The 21,496-nt window shown below is 43.3% G+C and overlaps 1 protein-coding gene across 3 annotated transcripts in view; it reads left to right on the forward strand.

The window, feature by feature from the left end:
* Positions 1-4,535: 4,535 nt before the first annotated feature.
* CCDC178 (coiled-coil domain containing 178) overlaps positions 4,536-21,496 on the forward strand; it is a 362,747-nt gene continuing 345,786 nt past the window's right edge. For 2 of the 3 annotated variants that reach the window (XM_045006035.1, XM_045006037.1), the window contains exons 1-2: positions 4,536-4,637; positions 20,706-20,786. In XM_045006035.1, the coding sequence (XP_044861970.1) occupies positions 20,738-20,786 (49 nt within the window). In that variant the 5' untranslated portion in view covers positions 4,536-4,637; positions 20,706-20,737. Of the gene's footprint in view, positions 4,691-20,705; positions 20,787-21,496 lie in introns of all 3 variants that reach the window. The other variant, XM_045006036.1, reaches the window with a different exon arrangement.

A 21,496-nucleotide genomic window follows, 5' to 3' on the forward strand; every position in this document is an offset into this window, starting at 1 on the left:
CCCTCTGGAGTGTAAACCCAAAATTGTCTTGTCTTGCCCTGCACAGAAAATTGTACAGCGTAAGCTTATGAAATTTGCTCCCTCCCTCAATGTGGAGAACGGTACGCACAGCTTTTTGCACCCCCCCCCCCATGAATTGCACAAGCTAGTTAAGAGAAAACAAAACAAGTTTATTAACTACAAAGGATAGATTTTCAGTGATTATAAGGGATAGCAAACAGATCTAAGCAGATTACTGAGCAAATGAAGCAAACACACAAACTAAACTTAATACACTAAAGAAACTGGCTACAAGTAATAATTTCTCACCCTAAATGTTGTTTTAAGTAGGTTTCTTGAAGACAAACTGCTCTTGCTTGCAGCTTAGAACTCCAGATATTCCTTTCACAGGCCAGACACCTTCTAGCCTGGGTCTAGTCCTTTCTTCCCCAGATCAGTCTTAGGTGTTTTCAGCAGTCATCTTGAGCAGGGATTCAGTGAAGAACTGACCTAGATTAATTCACTTCCCTGCCTTAAATTAGATTTTCATGTGGTGGGAATCCTTTGTTTCCCAGTTTGGTCCCCACCCCCTATTAGTGGAAAAATACTTGTTGGCCAAGATAGGGTCCAATACCAGGTGATATGATCACATGAAACTGCAGTGTCAAAGCAGCATCCCAGTAAGCTACTCAGGAAGGTGGGAGATTAGCATCTTCAAAGTCCTATTGTTCTACCTGATGGCCCATTGACTAACCAGCCAGACTGATTGCATTTTGTCTGGTGGGCATTCCCCAGGTGCAAACACTTTTGTAATTGATACATAGTCCATATTCTTAACTTCAGATACAGAAATGATACATGCATACCAATAGGATAATCATATTCAGTAAATCATAGCCTTTCCATTATCTCACATGACCCATCTTGCATAAAATACATCTTCGATATGCCATATTCATATCATAATATTTTATGAAGAATATGGGGAGTAGCATCTCAACCCCCAAATCCTTTCCAGAGTCACTGCTTCCCAAGATAGAGTCCCCCCACATGTAAGTATGGTCTATATTCTTTGTTCATAGATGTATAATTTTACATCTGATTATATTTAAATACATATTGTTTGCTTGTGCCCAGTTTACCAGGCCATCCATAATGCTCTGTATCAGTGACCTCTCCATGGGTGGCACGTATAATAGGCTGGGAAAGGCTGTGCCTCCTCAAACAGCTTTGTGTGGCCCTGTCCCCGAGACCTCCTCCTGCTTGCCTCTAGTTGGCCCCAGCCCAGGAAGGCTGCTCCAAGTTCCGGGAAGCCTGCTGGGGCTGGACTCTGGAGCTAGAGTGGCTGGGACTTGGGGTGGCTGGGGCCGTGCCGACCAGTGCTCCAGGGCTGGGGATGCTGGTACCGCACCACCCAGTGCTCTGGGACGGGGGCTCCCACTGTCTACCTCATGCTCCAGGGCTGGGGAGCGTGCGCTGCCAACCAGGTGCTGCAGGGCTGGGGAGCACGTTACACCCACCTGCCTGATGCGCTAGAAGGTTGAGGATATTACATCCATCTTTATCAACCAAACTTTTAAGTTCATCAAAAAAAGGCTTTAGTGGGAGCAGAGTTAAACCAGTATTTAGCATTTTTAGAAATCCCCTTCACTACCTCTAAAAACCAGGATAGATCATGTTTAACAATATAAAGTGTTATAAACAACATAGGCAAGGAAATGAAGTTGCCTAAATTATTTGTAAGTTGATTTGCCAGTGTTACCAACTCTCACAGTTTTATTATCAGTCTCACAATATTTCACATTTTCTTAAAAGTTGCAGCTTCAGGAGTCAGGTGAGTACCCAAGACACTCAGCTTTTTTTTTCTTTTTCTTTTTAAAGCAGATTTCTAGCCTCATAGTTGTGGCAAAAAAAAAGCTTGAAACCACAAACCCTAAAGGCTGAAGAACCAGAGGGCAAATAAAAAGGACTCAAAATACATTATTTTTTAAATCTCATGATTTTTAAATCAATCTATTGAATTGCAGGGGTGGGAGGGGGACTCATGATCTTTTGATCACTTGCGGTGGCAGTATTACTGTGCCTATTTAAAATAAATTCTGCTTCAATATGGTAAAGATAACATTAATCTCTTTCTTTTCCTGGAGCACCAAGTTTTAGACACACTCTGCTATTTGGAAAGGCTGTGCATTGGCAGCACAGCAGGCAAGGGACGGAAACAAACATGCAGCGTGACAAGCAGGTGATACAAAGCATGTGTGTCAAATGCTGGACAGAGAGATGTAAAATAACAGTATTTAGTACTTGCACAGTATAGTGCTTTACAGCCCTGGAATTCTAAGTGCTTTACAAAGATGGGTCAGTATCATTATCCCCAGTTGAAAAACCTGAGAGCCCCAGAGATCAGTGGCAGAGCTAGGAAGAGAACCCTGGAGTCCTGATGCTTAGGCTGGTGCTAGGGTTGCCAGGTGTCCAGTTTTTGACTGGAATGCCTGGTCGAAAAGGGCCCCTGGCGGCTCCAGTTGGCACTGCTGACCGGGCCGTTAAAAGTCCGGTTGGCGGCGCAGTGGGGGCCCAGGGCTCATGCAGGCGCCGTGCCTGCCCCTGCTGTTACCCGGGGTTCTTTCAACCCAAAGCTCTTGGTAACTATACTCTGTGTGAGGAGGTGTCAGGAAATAAATCAGGGGAGACATGGCCATCTGACCGATAGATGGCTGGTACAAACAGGACAACACAAGAGTGCTTTCACTTAAAGCTAAACTTTACTTAGTCTCAAGCACTTACACACGTCCAGGGCCGGCTCCAGAGCCCAGCGGGGCAAGCACCCGCCTGGGGCGGCCCTTTCCCGGGGGGGGGCGGCAGGCTGGGCCGGCGGACCTGCCGCAGGCATGACTGCGGAGGGGACGCTCGGCCGGCGGCTCCAGTGGACCTCCCGCAGGCATGACTGCGGACGGTTCGCTGGTCCTGCGGCTCGGCTGGACCTCCTGCAGGCATGCCTGCGGCAGCTCAACCGCAGCCACGGGACCAGCGAACCGCCCGCAGCTGCGGGAGGTCCAGCCGAGCCGCGCGACCAGCGGACCCTCCGCAGTCATGCCCGCGGGAGGTCCGCTGCTCCCGCGGCTCCGGGGCGCCTCCCGGGCATGACTGCTTGGGGCGGCCAAATGTGTAGAGCCGCCCCTGCACACGTCCGTAACAAGTTAGTAAAACACCCCCAACCCTTGATAATTACCAAAGCTGAGTGTGGCTTTTGAGTAATACAGCGGCAGCCCGTCTGCTGCTGGGGAACATAAGATGCATCCAGAGAGAGAGGCCAGTCCTGAAATGAGTCCCACCTGTCTCAAGCTTTTTCCCCTTATTTATACATTAATAATTAAAGAAACCTTGTTAAGTAAGCAGTTTCAAGCAAGAGGTTCCTTCTTATTATTAACCAGGCATGGGTTTTTCCAGAACTTGCAGCCTTGAGACCTCAATAGACATTCCTGGGGCATATCCTACTCTTTGACAATGCATATATCAGCAAATTTTAACCCAATTCTTATCAGGAAGGACAAGGGGTCAAGCTGCCCTTTTGGTGGCACCCTAAATCCCCCTCCCCTCCTGCCTTGGTCAAGCTGAGACTTGCTTTTAACAGCTTGCTGACTAGGCTGTCTTTAACAATAAGCCATAGTGGTTTCAAGCACTTTACTGGTTTGCCAAAGTCTCCTCGTGCACCGCATGGGTCCTGGAAGCGGCCACCAGGTCCCTGTGTTCCCTGGGGCATGGGTGGCCAGGGAAGCTCCGTGTGCTGCCCCCAGCGCCAGCTCCACAGCTCCTAATGGCTGGGAATCACAACCAATGGGAACTGCAGGGGCGGTGCCTGGCGGCCGCTTCCTAAAAGCCACAATAAGCACCACTGGGATCCTGCACCCCAACCTCCTGCCCCAGCCCAGAGTCCCCTCCTGCACCTAAACTCTGTCCTGGAGCCCACATCCCCCCACACCCTAATCCTCTGCCCCCTCCTGCATCCCAAACACCTCATCCCCAGCCCCATTCCAGAGCCTGCACCCCTACCCGGAGTCCCCTCCTGCACCCTTGGGCCTCGGGGAAGGGGCGAGACAGGGGTGTTTGGTTTTGTGTGATTAGAACGTTGGCAACCCTAGCGGGTGCAGGTTGGTGGAGAGGAATTTGGGGCCCTAGTTCCTCATGTTGGCCCTCCCGCCTTGGCCAGCAACATCACGCAGCCGCCCCAGGGCAGGGGTAGCCCAGCAAGCTGGACAGGCAGTGATGGGAGCCAGCATGGGGCCAGTGCCCGGGGCCCCTCCCGAGCCCAGTAGGGAGAGAATGACAACAACTGCCCCGCTCGGCGGAGGAAGGGAGGCTCGGCGCTGTGCAGCCAATGACCCCGCTCCCCGCGGGTCAGCGCTCAGGGACATGGGGCTGGGCCGCCCCCGGCGCGGAGGTGGTCACCTCCTGGCAGGCAGGGGGGATTTGCAGACGCTCCCTGGCTGCCCGCGCTCGCGCGGGGGAAGGGGGCTGCCGTTGCCTGGAGACGGCACTAACGAACTCTGAGAGGAGAATACAACGCCCGCAACCGCCACAGGGCCGGCAGGAATCGTCCGCGGCCCGGGAGCGGGCGGGGCCCGGCCCTGCTCTGCCTTGCCGCTGGGCGGACTCAGCACGTGAGTAGCGGGGCCGGGCGGATCCCTGAGCAGAGACGGGGCCTCGGGCGCAGGTGACTGGCGGCCGCGGGCCTCAAGCGGCTCGGGTCGGGGCAGCAGCCGGTAACTAGCCTCTGGCCTCCGCGCGGAGGACTTGGCTGGGCTGGGAGGTGACTTCCCGGTCTCTCGCGTCGCCCCCTCTGGCCCAGGCAGGCTCCGCTTCTTCCCCGCCTGCACTGCCTCCGCCTGGCACCCCCGCCCCATTGCTGTGTCCCAGCTCTGCACCGCCTCCTCCCTCCTACCCCTCAGCGCTGCACCTGACATTGCTCCTACCCCTGGCTCTGCATGCAACCCCCCCTTCCCTAGCCAGGCTCTGCTGCTCCTCGGCCCCCCACCCCCAGCACGGCACCCATCCCACTGCTTCTCCTGCCGGGTTTGAACTCCCCATCCTCCCTCTCTGCTCCCATCCCCCAGCACTGCATCTGCCCCACGGCTTCTACTCCACTTTGCTGCACCTGCACCTCTTCTTTGGATCAGGCTCTGCACTCATCCCACTGCTCTGTCCCAGCTCTGCATCCCTTCGTTCCCCTGGGCTGGAAGTCCCTTCCAGTCCTATGAGTCTATGATCCCTATTTTTGGTCAGAAAAAATGCACATAGAGACTATTAGGTTTGAAGTAAAGTGTCTCTTACACCTTGTGCACAGGGGGGCTTTCAAAGCAGAGTTAAGTGGGAGAGGAGGAACAGGGCATGACTGGCAGCAGTGGCAGAGTACTGCTTGGGGATGGACTTTGATCTCAATCTCTCATCACAGACCTGGGTAGGCAGGTCTGAAATAGCCTCCCAGAAAAAGAGTCAGTGTGTGAATGTCTCCCCTTGAAGGAATTGGAAGCCCCAGGGCTCCTGTTGCCTGGGGGTCCTGTAGACGGTGTAACATTTTTCTTGGTTTGGGTGGAACAGAGTACTTCCTTCTCTTATTTTGGTATCTGGATTCATCTGCCTTAAGTAGTTCCTGGAGTTTGGGGTCTTTCATACTAGATAAAATTTGTAAAAGTATATTTTTGACAATCGTAAACCCAAACATTTAACTTCAGTTTGTATTTAATATCCAATTGTACTAGGATTTAAAGTGACTTAAATGTCATAATAAATTATTTTTATTGACTTTTATAGTTTGCCTATCATGTAATGCTTAGGGATAGGAATAGAAAATAGAAACAGTTTTGTTCATTGGAAAAAAGCATATGCACCAAGTTCGGGTATTGCATAATTTTACATAAAATTTCTAGATTTCTAGACCTTCTGCCTTAAGAAATATGAGCAAGAAACAATTAATATTGAATATTGATAACAATATGCCTCTTTTAAGCTCACCATACCAAAGGGCTTGTCTGCACAAAATGTTACTTCCAAGGTGGTTTGTCTACCACTTTAACTATATTGATATAATTAAAGCATTGTTATTATACTGGTATTTATACCAGTATACAAAGGTGTTTTTTACTGTTATAGCTATTGACTCACAGGAAGGAGATTGAGTATTATACCTGGATAACTATATTGTTTTAAAAAAAATCAACCCCCTAACCGACATAGTTATACCAATACAAAAATGGTGTGCACACCAGGCCTAAATACTGAACTCTTTTTATTGTATGTCTGAACTGTGTTGTCTTTGTTTGTTTTAGTACTGTATATAGGCTCCTTGTGGCATTGACTGTTTTTTTGTATAGGACCAAGAATCCATTAGTGTTCAATATAAGTACAGTTATGTAGAACCCTGTAAACCTAACAATTTAAAAACAGTCTCCTTTTCCTGCATTCACAATGGTATGTTTTAAATTCATCAAATAAAACTTTTGGGATATTTTCAATAAACTATCCAAAGTGCTTTTATTTGAATACAGTTGAAAATAGTTATTTAATTTGAATTATTGAGCTGTGGAGCACAAACACAGTAAAACCAACATTTCTTCTTGCTGCATTTTATGCTGTAACTAGGGGGGAGGTGGTGTGCACGCGTGTGCCTGTGTTGTTTTTTTTGGGGGGGGGGGCTTTATGTGGGAAAGAGAAGGAAGTGTTAGCTTGTTGCCTTCAGCTGCTCCAGTCATTATTGAGATAGTGGAGGAAATAATCAGTATCTTCCCTGTTTTAATCCTTTTCTCCCTCCCCGCCTTCAAGGCCCTGTTTTAAGCTTCCATCCTGTAAGAGTATGCAGTGTAGTTGCCTTGAATGGTCCTTAAAATATGTGCTAACATAACTCTGCATTTAGCTGTGAGGCTTGGAGTACCTTTCCTAGATCTGAAGTAGACCTCAGTGTGGCTTGAAAGCTTGTCTCTCTCACCAACAGAAGTTGGTTCAATAAAAAAATATTATCTCATCCACCTTGCTCCTCTATCCTCTAAGACAGGGGTGGGCAAACTTTTTGGCCTGAGGGTCACATCTGGGTGGGGAAATTGCATGCAGGGCCATGAATGTAGGGCTGGGGCAGGGGTTGGGGTGTGGGAGGCAGTGCGGGATGTGGGAGGGGGAGCGGGATGCAGAAGGGGCTCAGGGCAGGGGGGTGGGGTGCAGGGTGAAGGAGGGTTTTGGGGTGCGGGGTCTGGCCTGGCGCTGCTTACCTTGAGTGGGTCTGCGGTGGCAGCGGTGCACAGTAGGGCTAAGGCAGGCTCCCTGGCCCCACGCTGTTCCTGGATGTGGCCGGCACCACGTCCCTGAGGGGGGTCAGCAGAGGGCTCCGTGCGCTGCCCTTGCCAGTGGGTACCTCCCCCAAAGCTCCCATTGACCGTGGTTCCCCATTGCCGGCCAATGGGAGCAGCAGGGGGTGGTGCCTGCAGGCAAGTGCAGCATGCAGAATCCTCTGCCCCTTCCCTCCCCGGGGCCGCAGGGATGTGGTGCTGGCCACTTCCAGCAGCGGCGCGGGGTCAGGGCAGGCAGGGAGCCTGCCTTAGCCCCGCTGTGCCACGGGGCTGGCAATCCCGCAGGCCGGATTGAAAGCCCTGACGGGGCCGATCTGGCCCGCGGGCCATAGTTTGCCCACCCCTGCTCTAAGAGTATAATTTAGTGGCAGTCAAATAATACTGTGCTCCTACATTAGTTGTACTGAACAGTATGAGTTACTCTCTACCTTGCTGCGGATCATGATGCAAAAGCCAGTATCATAATTTAATATTTTTTAAAAAAAAATTATTCTTCTATTAATTATTTTCTAATGTAACAATTTCACACAGCATCAGGAAATAATTAGTTTCCAAGATCTGAACACTGCTACAAAATATTCATGTTCAGCTAGACTCAGAAATATGTTTATAGTTACTCAACACTTGATGTGGTCTTTGGCAAAGGATGTTCAATTAAACTTAGTATAACACACAGAGATACAACTTCATACTATTTAGTAGTGTGATCTGTTTCTTTTTTGTTTTTAAAATAACTTGTGTTCCTGCCAAACTTTTATCTCATTTAATTTTTGTAATTTTTGCAGCTAAACTCAATTTAAGTAACTATAACACATGTAAAAATAAGATATGCTTCTCTAAAAAGTTGTGCCTATTCTTTCAAACCATACAGAAGTTTTAAAATACAAAATAAAATTAAAATGGGAAATTAAAATAGAGATGGATCTGTATTTAAAATATTGATTTTTTTATTGATTTGTTTTATTTATAACAGTATTATATTATGGTACATATTCTGAAATAATCACGCTTCATTCAGAACTAGAAAACAATACTGGTATCTTCATAAAAGGGAAACAAGGACTCTATTTAAACTATAATATTCTTGAAAAGAACTGTTTTTGTCTGAACAACAAACATATTTTTTTAGACCTAAATCCTGCAAAGATTTGTGCAGTTGCTAACTTAAAGTTCAATGGGATGACTTATTTGTTTAATGAGACTACTCCCATATTTAAAGTTAGGCAAGTTATTAAGTGTTTGCGAGATCAGTGCCTTAAAATGAAATCTTGCTTCATAGAATAAATAGGTCTGTAAAGATTGTCCTTCATTCACTTTTGAAGGACAATCATATTAGGAGGATTTTAGCCTTTCAGCACACCACAATTAGGCCAGTTGTGGCTAGGAACTACTTTTAGCAAAGTATAACACCACACATACTCTTTAAATAACACCTAAAATTCCAGCTGAAAACATTGTCAAAGTGTTTAATATGAAAAAATTGGAAGATTAAAATTAAAGCTTAGTTGTTTTCAGTCTTGTGGTACACAGTTTATTGCTGATTTATTGGGTTTTCTAGGGTGATGTTGGTTGATATAGAGTTACAAAATACATATACTTTACATTTTATAAGTCACAATGAATTAAATCCTGGCTCCATTGTAGTCAGTGGGAGTTTGGCCATTGACTTCAGTGGAGCCAGGATATATCACTAGGGTCCTATCAAATTCAAGGTCCATTCTGGTCAATTTCACGGCCAAAGGATTGTAAAATTGGTCAGTTTCCTGATTTTGGATGTTGACATCTGAAATTTCATGGTGGTGTAACCCTGGGGGTCCAGACCCAAAATGGGATTGTGGGGGGAGGGGATTGCAAAGTTGTTGTAGGGACGGGTCCCAACATTGCCACTCTCACTTCTGTGCTGCCTAGGCAGCAGCCTCCAAGCTTCCTGGAGTTAGAGGCGGTTCCGGGAGATGAAAGTGGGTAGGATCTTCCCCATGCTGCTAGGAGCACCCCAGCCGGGGACTCTTAGCTGCTAGTCCAGGCCAGTGACAGATTAAGGCGGGGCCCCTACCTCCTGGCCAATCTGGGGCCTCCCTGGAAAAATGGGTGCCTCAGCCTCAGAAGGAGCCCTAGGGTGGAAGCCCCAACTGGGTCACCCTGAGCCTCAGCAGGAGTCCTCGGGGAGGAAGCTTTTGTCAGGGATATTTTTAGTAAAAGTCATGGACAGGTCAAGGGCAAATCAGAAAAATTCACAGAAGCCATGACCTGTTCCTAACTTTTACTAAAAATATCCCTGAAAAATCTTAGCCTTACTTATGATTAATGTGACAAAACAGTGTCGATAGAATTGGGTAATGCACCAGAGCCTTAATTCTCTAAAGCAGTGGTTCCCAAACTTGTTCTGCTGCTTGTGCAGGGAAAGCCCCTGGCGGGCCGGGCCAGTTTGTTTACCTGCCATGTCCAAAGGTTCGGCCGTTAGTGGCTCCCAGTGGCCGTGGTTCACTGCGCCAGGCCAATGGGAGCTGCTGAAGCGGTGCGGGCTGAGGGATGTACTGGCTGCCGCTTCCAGCAGCTCCCATTGGCCTGGAGCAGTGAACCACAGCCAGTGGGACCCACGATCGGCCAAACCTGTGAACGCGGCAGATAAACAAACCGGCCCGGCCAACCAGGGGCTTTCCCCGCACAAGCAGCAGAACAAGTTTGGGAACCACTGCTCTATAGGGATGCCAGCCTGCTACTACCCTATTCCCAAAACCATTAGGAAATCATTATACTTGCTTAGATGGTGAGAAGCTGAGCACTATGTATTTTCATGTAATCAACATTGATAGAACCACCAAAGGTATATAACACTATTCACTGAGTTGGGGTCCTTTTTATACAGGACCAAAGTTGCTTTAATATTTAGACATAGCAGTAAATTGCTTTTTTGTTTGTTTTGATATCATGGCCATCGTTGTTATAACATAACTTATAATTGATGGGAGATGCCAAAGGGCCACTAGGATCTCTGCAGCAACAAAAATGACCTAAAAATGTTTAGCAAATAAAGCAGTATAGTTGAATGAAGTCCAGCATTAGACCACAGCTATAAAAATCTCAATATTCTACCATTCATTTAATATTGGGTTTTGGAGAAGATTTATGGCATGTTCCAGGAGATGATGTGGGGGTGGGGGGTGGAAAAGAGGTTTGGTGTAGCTGATTCACTGGCTGGTTGAGTTGAGTTAATTCATTCCTGCTGGATGCTTGTTTTTTATGCTGCTGGGTAAATTATGCTGCTGTAAGATTAGGTGAGTGTCCGGAAGCCTAGAGCTTTTGTAATCTTTTTCACTATTACTTAAATCTAAATAAACAAATTATCCAGCATCCAAAATAAACCTCATCCAAATTAAATGAAAAGAAACACAATAGGCCTCGCTCTCATAGTTTATTATGTTGAAATTGTAACTTTATTAGACTTTGGCTTGCTTACAATAAACAAATAGAAAAATAATTGAATGGGGCATGTTACAAGAATTATACAGTAATATAAAACAATATATCAATGAAAGATAACAATGTATCATCTGCCAGGTATATAAACTATTGCAATGTGTTTTTTCTTTGTGTTTCACCATTATTTCTTTTTTAAAAATTGAGGTCAAAAGCGCTCTTCAGTTTTAATGCTCAGAGTAAGAGATGTGATTTGTACAAACATATGGAGCAATTATACTGAAACTAAGTTTCCTCAATTCTGTCGTTACTATGGTAACCAGTATTCACTGTATTTCGTTTAGACATATAAAATAGAATGGAAAGAGTCAGTTTAAGGTTTGCTGTTCTACTCAATAGAAATGTAACGTTATATGATATGTAGTGGAGTTGTAAACCGTGTTGATTGCAGGATGTTAGAGAGACAAGCTTGTCTCTCTCATGAACAGAAGTTGGTCAAATGAAAGATATTACCTAACCCACCTAGTCTCTCTAATATTACATTATGTTTATTTTTAATCACATGTAAGGAGGCAGATCAGATAATCAGTGTGCCTGAGAGAATGAACATCAGCTGTACTCATCCTTTTAAAATATTTTTGGTTGAGTCTTAGAGTACTAGGATATTTGACTATCCAATACCAGCAATAGAATTAAGGTAGCTCCAGTGCTCTTCTACCAGCTAGGACTTCCTGACCTCAAAGGAATAGAGAAGAGAATAATAACCCTGGTGCTATTGTTCTGGCCTCAGGACTCTTGGGAAGGAAATGAAGACAGGTACTGCAGTAGCATCTTTACCCCAATGTTATTTATATATCTTAGGTACTTAAATGGCCCCCATTACCACAATATACAAGCGCCTCAGAGTCTTTAATGTGTTTACCCTCACAACATCCCTGTGTGCTAGAAAAGTAGTATTATCCCCATTTTAGGGGTGGGGAATTGAGCCACAGTGAGATTAAGTATTTTATCTAAGGTCACACAGGAAGCCTGTGACAAAAGAAGGGAATTAAACTGAGATCACTGAAGTTCCATGCTAACACCCTAATCATTTGGCTGTTCTTCTTCTCTAGATTATGCTAGTAAACTGACATAGATTCCTGTCCCAAATGTCATAATGGGATTTGGATTTAGTGTTTGCTGTGTGACACAATGTGAAACTCTAAGGGATACACAAAAGTACACCCCTGTTGTACATAACTCCATGCTTGTCTCTGGATAATACAAAGGCTTTGCTGTGTTCTAGGGTTTGTGATTCATAGGCTTTTCTGTCTTCCTAACAAATGGTGTCAAAATAGCTCTGTCTGGATGTCAGGCTTTCTGGAGTGGCTCACCAACGTGGGTGCCAATCTCAAGGCAGACTGTTACAAACCAGGGCACAAACCTGAAACTGGTTGTGTGTTCTATAATTAGATGTCATCAGCCAAGTATTAAGTGTGAACTCCTCAAGCACTATAACAACCTTAACATGGAATCACAGACAGTCTCCTTGGGCACTTCAGTTTATCTTGCCACCCAGGCAAGCCTGCTTTTGTGGTAGATGGTCCCTTACACCAAAAATCACAACAGTATTCAGGTTACTACCAGACCAAAGGACCAGTCACTTACTCCAGGTCAATTGTACCTTAGATCTCACCAAAGACAATGGTTGTAGCCAATCCTATGTTAAATTTACTAAAGGTTTATTAGGAAAAAGAAAAGTTATTTACAAGGTTAAAGCAGGTAAACATACACACACACAAATGAGTTACAGTCATAGGTTTCCAAAAGTAATAGAAGCTGCTGTAATGTTCAAGCTCTTTATGTCCTTTAGGGCTAACCCAAGCTAAGCAGCTTGGGGATCCCTTTCTTATGCTTAGAAATACTGCCCTCTCCAAATTCCAAGCAGTATAGTGATATAGATCATTCAGGTCAGGGATTTTTATTTGCTTCCCCCAGAGTTCAAATGATGATGGGTCGAGGGTCTGTGCATGTCCCTTTTTAATGGGTATGGGGGAGCAATTTATAAAGTATTTTGTCAATTGATGTTCCACAATGGTTCATCTGGTGTCTATAGGCCTTCTTTTGTTGGACAGGAGATGATATCTCTAATGGTAAATTTCTATTTCACACTTGGTAATGCTTTTATCCTGACTCTGAAGATTTCTAGTTTCATAGCAAGCACTTTTATAGTTACAAAGCAAAGTTACATATTACCTTATGACATGGGATACTGATATTATAAGTAAGATTAATGCATGCAGCAACTCACAAGCATTTAATAAATTCCAAGCATTAAACACTTCTCTATAAATCTAAAACCTGTTTTAACAATACTAACACACAGGTGAGTCAGACTGGTTTCCAGCTATGCATTTGTCAATGTTCAGTGAGGCTTATGGGCTTTAATGTGAGCTGGCTCCTGGTCTGCCAGCGTCACACTATAAGGTGGTGATTCTGTCTTAGGTAACATGCCTGAAGCACATCATCTGAGAATTTACAATCTTAAATAGACAACAGTCAAAGAGAATGGGGGAAAATACCAAAATACTTAAACTTATTTCTCCAGCTATTACTTATCATTAAGGCTAAGATTTTTGTCACAGATATTTTTAGTAAAAGTCACAGACAGGTCACAGGCAATAAAGAAAAATTCACAGAAGCCGTGACCTGTACCCGACTTTTAATAAAAATATCTGAGACAAAATGGGAATTTGCAGGTCTCCACACTGCCTGCAGCAGGGCAGCTGCCCGGTGACTAGGAACTCCAGAGGCCCCCATCATGAGTTGGGTGTCAGAGCTCCAGGGTCCCTTGCCATCCAGGGCTGGGAGCTGCAGGGCCCCCATTGCCTGCAGCATCTGGGGGCTGTGGGGTACCCCTGTGGTCCACAGCTCCGTGAGTCCCCTGCAAGCCGTGGCGGCTGGGAGCTGCAGGATTCCCCTGCAACTCTGCAGGCCCGTGGCATCCTGGAGCTCAGAGGTTTCCCCACTGCCAGCAGCAGTCAGGAGCTGTGGGGTTCCCTGCCACCTGCAGGAGCTGGGAGCTCCAGGGTCTCCCCACCGCCTGAAGCAGCTTGGAGCTCCAGAGGCCCCAGAAGTGGCGGGGGTACCCCGCATCTCCCTGCCCTCATGGGTGGCAGGGGACCCTGCAGCTCCCTACCACTGCAGGCTGAAGTCACGGAGGTCTCTGGAAGTCACAGATTCCATGACTTCTGTGACCTCCATGACTAAATCGTAGCCTTACTTATAACTTCTTTATTGCTTTATTCCTCTGTTCTGTGCTGATTGTTTACAAAAAGCTTTATACTGAATCTGCCAAATCTTTGTTTTTGGGAGCTGGCCTGCTCATGCCATGTGAGAGATTGAGAGGAAACATTCTACGCTCTACAATTCTGGGGGGACTGCATGGTCATCTGTGCTGCTGAATTCGCCACGCTGACCAAACAGGAAATTAAATTCAAAAGTTCCCGGAGCTTTTCCTATGTAACTGGCTAGTGTATCGGAGTTCAAAGTGCTGTCCAGAGCGGTCACATTGGAGCTCTCTGGGATAGATCCCGGAGGCCAGTAGCATTTTTTTGCGTCCACACTACCCCAAATTCAACCCAGCAAGGTTGATTTTAGTGCTACTCCCCTCAGCAGTGAGGAGTACAGAAGTCGATTTTAAGAGCCCTTTAAGTCGACAGAACGGAGTTGATTGTGTGGACATATTGATTTTAAAATCGACCTAAGCAGCTAAATTTGACCTAGCCCCATAGTGTAGACAGGTTTACACAGGTTTTTACATTAATATATTTCAGTAAGTGATTTCAGCATGTACTTTGACATCTTATATTCTAGATGTTGGCTTCCTTCATGTTGAGCTGTCTAAAGATCAACACTGCACTTGTTTTGAACATTTTATATTTCTTGAGGCTCAAAAGAGTTTTTGCCCTTTTGTTGTCAGGTTACATATGTAGAGATCCTTTACCCTGGACTGCAAAAGATCTGTTAGAGAGCATTGCTGTTCCATCTATTTGTGAAATTGCTCATTGGGGAAGTTGATTAAAATTCTACTCTTTCACACCCAGAATATTCTTTCAAAGAAAGAGATGGAAGCCCCATAGTATGATGCATTTGAAGCTAGAATGCACAATTTTAATGGAGCATATCCTGGAGGGAACTCTCTTGCCTTTGTCAAGGTGATGAAATATCGCAGACGACTTAATACATCTTTTTCTGTCTTTAATTTCTCAATCAAACCCTCAGACAGCTCATATATTTTAAGACCAGAAGGGAACATCAGGATCATCTAGTCTGACCTCCTGCACATTGCCATCCACAGAACCTCACCCACCCACTCCTGTTTTAGGCCCATAACCTCTGGCTGTTACTGAAGTCCTCAAATCTTGATTTTTAAAGTTACAGAGAAACCAGCATTTACTCTAGTTCAAATCAGCAAATGACTCTGTGCCCCATGCTATAGAGGAAGATGACAAGCTGTCAGATTTTGTCTCTGACTGCTAGGTCAATTTATTTATTTATTTAGTTAGTTTTGCATATGTCATTCCCATCCTCAGACTCAAAGCTGAAGAACAGTGAATTTTCTCCCTCTAAACAATATGGATATTCAGACATCTCTTCCTCCTGTGGTTGTTCATTTGTCTGTGGTGGACAAAACCAGAATGTGCTGGTAGAGGTGTCCCCTTCATTTCATTCTGCAAAGCATTCCTTAATTAAAGGACCCGTCTATTCAGAATCTGTGTACAGAACAACTGATGGAAAGATCCATTTCTCTTGGAGTTGAGCCAAACGTTCTTGTGTGTTCCCTCCTGGTCCCTTATCCCCAGGATTCTGTGGAGAATTGGAGAAAAAGCCATGGTCCTGCTCCTAGCCCCAATTTGGGCCTGTCAGCTTTGATTCCTTGGCTTGTTGAACCTGGCAGCAGATTCTCCATTTTCTGGATCTCATGTCCCTAAGGCACAGTCAGATTCTCCTTACTGATTCTAAGTTTGTCATTCTGATAGTCTGAATGCAGGCTGGTTGATCTATTTAGATCACGATTGCTCTGTAGAATTCTAGAAGATTCTGATGGAAAAGCAGGAAAACTTCTCTGTAAAATGGAAATGGTTTTCCATCTAGATGACAGAAAGGATCTGATTCTTAACATTTTTCCATTTTCTTTGTTCTGGACTACCAGCTGTATCTCAAACAGTGTTGTCTCTCCTTCAGTTCCATAAGAGTGCATCTGGCTACAGTTTTGGCCTTTCACCCATCAGTTTGATTATGTTCCTTCAACCTACAATGATAATAATTTTAAAAGGCCTATTTCACTTATTGCCTCCTGCTAGGAAGCAGCCTCTGTCCTTGGACTTTAAATGTAGTACTCAGCAAATTAATGGAACGACTGTTTGAACCATTGTCAGCATGTTTGGTGCAACATGTCTCATTGGGATCACATAATCTTGAGTGTCTCAGAGATTCAGGTATTAATAGCACACCCACTGTATATATCATTCCACAAATACAAGGTGGTCTTCTTGCTAACAGCTCAGATATTTGTCAAAGATGATCCCTATTTTTCTCTTCAACCAAGCCATACCTTTATCATTTCCCCCAAGCCTCATTCTCTGTCAGTGGAAGTTTGGCTACCCTGTTCACATATTAAGAAGGCCATGAGTTACTGTCTAAACAGGACTAAGTAATTCTTCATAACAGCTAGTTTATTTGTAGTTTATGGAAATAACCCCAGAGGATCCTTGTCTCATGCTATATGATCTGTTAATATTTTTTAAACGAGCTGGAGCCTTGCTTCATTCAATGTATAAAAGGCATTTCTGCCTCAGTTGAGTGCACATTTTTTCTTTCAATAAATCCTAGACTCTACTAAAAACGATGTTAAATGCTGAAATTGAAAAATGAAGCGCTCAAAAGTCAGGAAAGACTTACATTAACAAATGATGGTTGTCTTAACTCTACATCCTTTTCTGTATGCATTACAAGAGAGTCTTTAATTACATGACCACATATTTGTTTTTGGTCAAGATCTTGTCTGATTCACAGTGCTGGTTGGATGGTACACAATGAATGAGGCAGGAATATGTTGAGAATAAGAAGATAGTTTTGCTGATGTTTTCCTTAATTTTGGCCAAATTCTGTTTATACCTACCACACAGAGAGATTTACACTGCTTTAACTAAGGACATGTGTGCACCTCCAATGGACCAGAGCATAGTGATTTGGTATATAGTGTAAGACAGAAAGGGAATGTAGTGAATAAAGAAGCATTTGCTGAATTTTGAATTTGCTATTTGCAACTTTACTATTCTTTTAAAATGTTATATATCTATATCTATAATGTATGTATAAATATAAGTTTATTACAGCAACATCTTAAATGAAAGGACCAGAAATTCCTCATGAAGAACAAGGACATCATTTTACACACTTGAGCAAAATTTAAAGTCAATTTTTTAAAAAAAATTTAAAATTAAAGAAATTAGAACTCTAGTAATTATAATTACTATCCACATGGTGCAAATAATGATTAACACTTTCCATTATAAATCCCACCCACATCAAGGCTCTAGGATGCTCTATAGTTCATTTATATTATATATGTGGGTGGGATTTATAATGGAAAGTGTTAATCATTATTTGCACCATGTGGATAGTAATTATAATTACTAGAGTTCTAATTTCTTTAATTTTAAATTTTTTTTAAAAAATTGACTTTAAATTTTGCTCAAGTGTGTAAAATGATGTCCTTGTTCTTCATGAGGAATTTCTGGTCCTTTCATTTAAGATGTTGCTGTAATAAATTTGATGTCTTTAATAGCTGTCCTGACAAATTATTATTTCTGTTACAGTAGTTTAAAGTACCAACAAAGTAATTAAAAAAGTTGAATATGTGAACTGCAGCTTCAGACATATTTAATGAGCTGTGAAATAGAATGTAGAGGCATTTACACATGGTATACCTGATGAAGCTAAGCATCCACAATGGTTTTCCATTATTTTTACTTTTTTTTGTGGAGTAATATACAGTGACTTCAGAAAGGTATATTGTGGTAATAGCTACAATGTGGTGTTTGTCTTCATGTGTCACTTCAATAAATATTGTAACACAAATTGCCTTGAGTCTCTGCAAATCACGTAGTGTTGTCTCATACGGAAGTAGCAGTGTTAAGTGTTGAGCGATTTAACAGATTTGTATAGTAATACTTCTTTTGTTGCTGATTTGCCTCTCATACTAGCTTATATCTGGCCGAGATTTTCTGCTTCAAGTTTTAGTTATTTCTTTGTGCATGGTAGTATTAAGAGAAGGCAGCTCAGAAGTAGCTGGTCAATTACACTCGTGAACGTGTGTATTCCAGTACTTGAATAGACTGAGGTTGGGATTTTCAGAGGTGCCTAAAAGAGTTATGTGGCCAACTTCCTTAGGCTCCTTTGAAAATCTCAGAGCGAGATAATAGTTTTTGTCAACCGCCTTGGGTTTATCAAATATGAATTTTATAGTTAGGGCACTTTTACAGTTGTTTCAATAAGGCCATTGTTTTGTGGATAAAAGTATTCCTGTTCTTTTTGTTAGTACCTGGAATTCAAAAATTCAAACCCTGCTCCTAACACAGTGTACACACAGTTTCTCACCCCCTCCCCTTTTCTGTGTTTTACCTTTAATGTTATCTTAAATAGCAAGAAACAGCTGCAATCTAAACTGTGGCCTGAATTTAGCTGTCCCTTGGTTTGCTTTACCCTGAGTGATCCCCTCTGCCCCTACTCCTAAATTTCTTTGAGTCAGAGAGACACTCAGGCTGTCTACACTACACTGTATTCCACTATATTCCATTACACTACACTATATTCCACCTCGCCCCTTCCCCCTCCACCCCCCCCCCGAGCGACATAAGTGTTATGTTGGTAGCAGGGCCGACTTTAGGAAGTGCAGTGCCCAATTCGAATACCCGGCAGTGGTCTGGGTTTTTGGCAGCACTTCGGCGGCAGGTCCTTCACTCGCTCTGGGTCTTCCGCGGCACTGAAGGGCCTGCCACTGAAATGCCTCCGAAGACCCGGAACGAGTGAAAGATCTGCCGCCGAAGTGCTGCCAAAGACCCAAACCGCCGCCAAGTGAGTAAAAATTAAAAAGTTAGGCACTCTTCTTTAGGGTGCAGGGCCCTTTTAGGCTCGAGGCCCGATTCGGGTGAATCAGGGGAATCGGCCTAAAGCTGGCCCTGGTTGGCAGGAGAGCTTTTCCTGCTGACATAGCTTATGCTGCTTGTGGAGGTGTTTTTTTATGCTAACGGGAGAGCTCTCTCCTGTTTGCATAGCGTGTCCTTGCCAGATTTATAGACATGGCCTCAGTCTGGACAACTTGGTCTGGCTGCCAGAGTTAGCTAGCAGAATAGCTCTGCATCACTTTGTAGGATTCCAGCAGCTGACATCCTGTCTGAGACACAAGGTCGGTGAGGTAATACCTTTTTTTTGGACCAACTTCTGTTGATGAGAGAGAGAGAATCTTTCGAGCCACATAGGGTATGTCTACACAGCAATTAGACACTCACAGGTGGCCGGTGCTAGCCAGCTTGGGCTTGCAAGGCTAGGGCTGCGGGACTTCATTGCTGTGTAGACTTCAAAGGGCTTGGGCTAGGACCCTGCAGGGTGGAAGGGTCCCAGAGCTTGGGCTCCAGTTTGAGCCTGTAAGTCTACACAGCAATGAAACAGAGCCCGAGCCCCGCAAGCCCTAGTGGCTGGCAGGAGCCAGTCACTGTTTTTTCTTTGCTGTGTAGACATACCCACAGAGCTGCTGTTCAGGTCCTGTCAGAAATATATTTAAAATTTTGTGGTTTAGCCAAATTGACAAATTCCTTTGAGAAAGACTGAGGCTCATTGTTGGAGATAATCCTTTCAGGGATTTCAAAAATATTAGGTGAGTAAATCTGTGAATGGGCAAATGAGGTATCTGCACAAATGGCTAATTAGGGGTGTTTGTATCAAAAGTTACCATGCAGTTTACAACAATTAGCAAACTGTGAACTGTAACTGCATTTTTCCATTATTTATATCACTGTGCCCTGTGTGTGCAGAAAGTCTGCAGGAGAACAACTAAAGAGTTTTGAGCCTGGAACTCAGTTGCATAATGTTGTCCAGTATTTAGCTCATGGTGGTCTGATTCTTCTTTCTCTAATGTTCTGGAGTCTCCCTCTACTTTTATATAGTACAATAATATATATCCGTTTTATGTGTACGTATGAAGGAGTTCCTTAGCCTTTTTATTTATTTATTTATTTATTTAATGGGTTGTTCTTGGAATAGATAAGGTGAATTTTCACATGTTGATATTATTCAACTGAATATATTAACTGTAAGGGTAACAAAATATTGAAATAAATTACTTTAACTGATCATTTGAGTTATTTTCAATTCTTGCTATTTTTAAAATGTATATATTATTTACTGTATAACTTTTAACTATAAACTTGTATGGGATTAAGTAAGTAGTTTTTTCCCTGCGTGTCTTTTATCCATCCAGACAACAATTCTTCAGTTGTTTCTGACTTTACACATTTAGGCACCATCATCAACTGTCTGTTCTTTAGATTGAATTTATATTATAGGTCATCCATTTGGTTTCTTAAAGCTTTACAGTCCTTGATAATTTTTATCATGTCTGAATGCAAAATAGCATGCACAGCTTAGAAAGTCAGGTCATATAAATAAAAAGTTAACAGTTTGGTCTTTATTCACAAACTTTATAACTATTTTTAATCAAGTTTGTTAATTAAAATGGTTTAATTTGGTGCTTTGTAATATCATCAGCTGTCTCACACATGCTTTTCTATTGGTAGAAGATTTGAACCCATAATAAAAATCTCTTGGTGGTTTTGACCAACATTATGTCTAGTTAATATGGATGAAATAAATTTTGTACTGATGACATAAATGCATTTGTTTTTAATAAATAATATATAATTTTTAAATTAGGCTGCAAAGTAATATTGGCAACAGTGCTTGAAATGGAGTCACTTTCCTGCTCTTCTGAGGATGGTAGTCAGCCATCACATGGTAAGCTTCCTATAAATTCTTTGTATTGTACAGTTTTCAGTTGGTTCAGACTTTAAGCTTTCAAACAAGATTTAAGTAATTGCTTTATTTTTATGTTTTTTTAACTGTACTTAATATGTTTTTTGCTTGTTTAGCTCTCCTTGTGCCCACAGTGCTGCTTCACAATCCTGTTGTGGAGGGAGTACTATAGAACACTTAAACTCAAGCCACTACCTACTCTTGGTTCTTCTTCCCCTGAAGTTAGAGTTCAGTTCTTCTGTCTGCAAAAACTGAAATTGATTAGATTTGAAATTGTGTCCTTTTAAATTAAATTTTAAATTCTGCAGAAAATGATGAGTGGGACCCTTTTCACCAAGGTACATTACCTACTTGCCACCAGTGAGTGGATTTGTGAAGTCTTGCTTGTAACCCATGGTTACAATCTATTGAAGAGAAAATTGAGCAGTTGGAGGGTAATTTTCTTTATCTAATAAAATAAAAGAATTTAAGAATCCAATTTTTAAAAAATAAGAAGGAAAAGTGAGCTTGCTCAGTTAAACTAGTGATTTGAAGAAAATTAGGAACTGCAACACTCACAGCAATATTAATTTGGCCATATCCTTCATGCCTTTGGAAATATATTTCAAAAATATTAATCTAGTACAGATTTAATAAAGACATTGGGAATAGAAGATTCTACATATTTACAATAAATTAGAAATAATGTTGTT

Source organism: Mauremys mutica, chromosome 2, assembly GCF_020497125.1.
Source record: "Mauremys mutica isolate MM-2020 ecotype Southern chromosome 2, ASM2049712v1, whole genome shotgun sequence".
Classification (NCBI taxonomy): Eukaryota; Metazoa; Chordata; order Testudines; family Geoemydidae; genus Mauremys; species Mauremys mutica.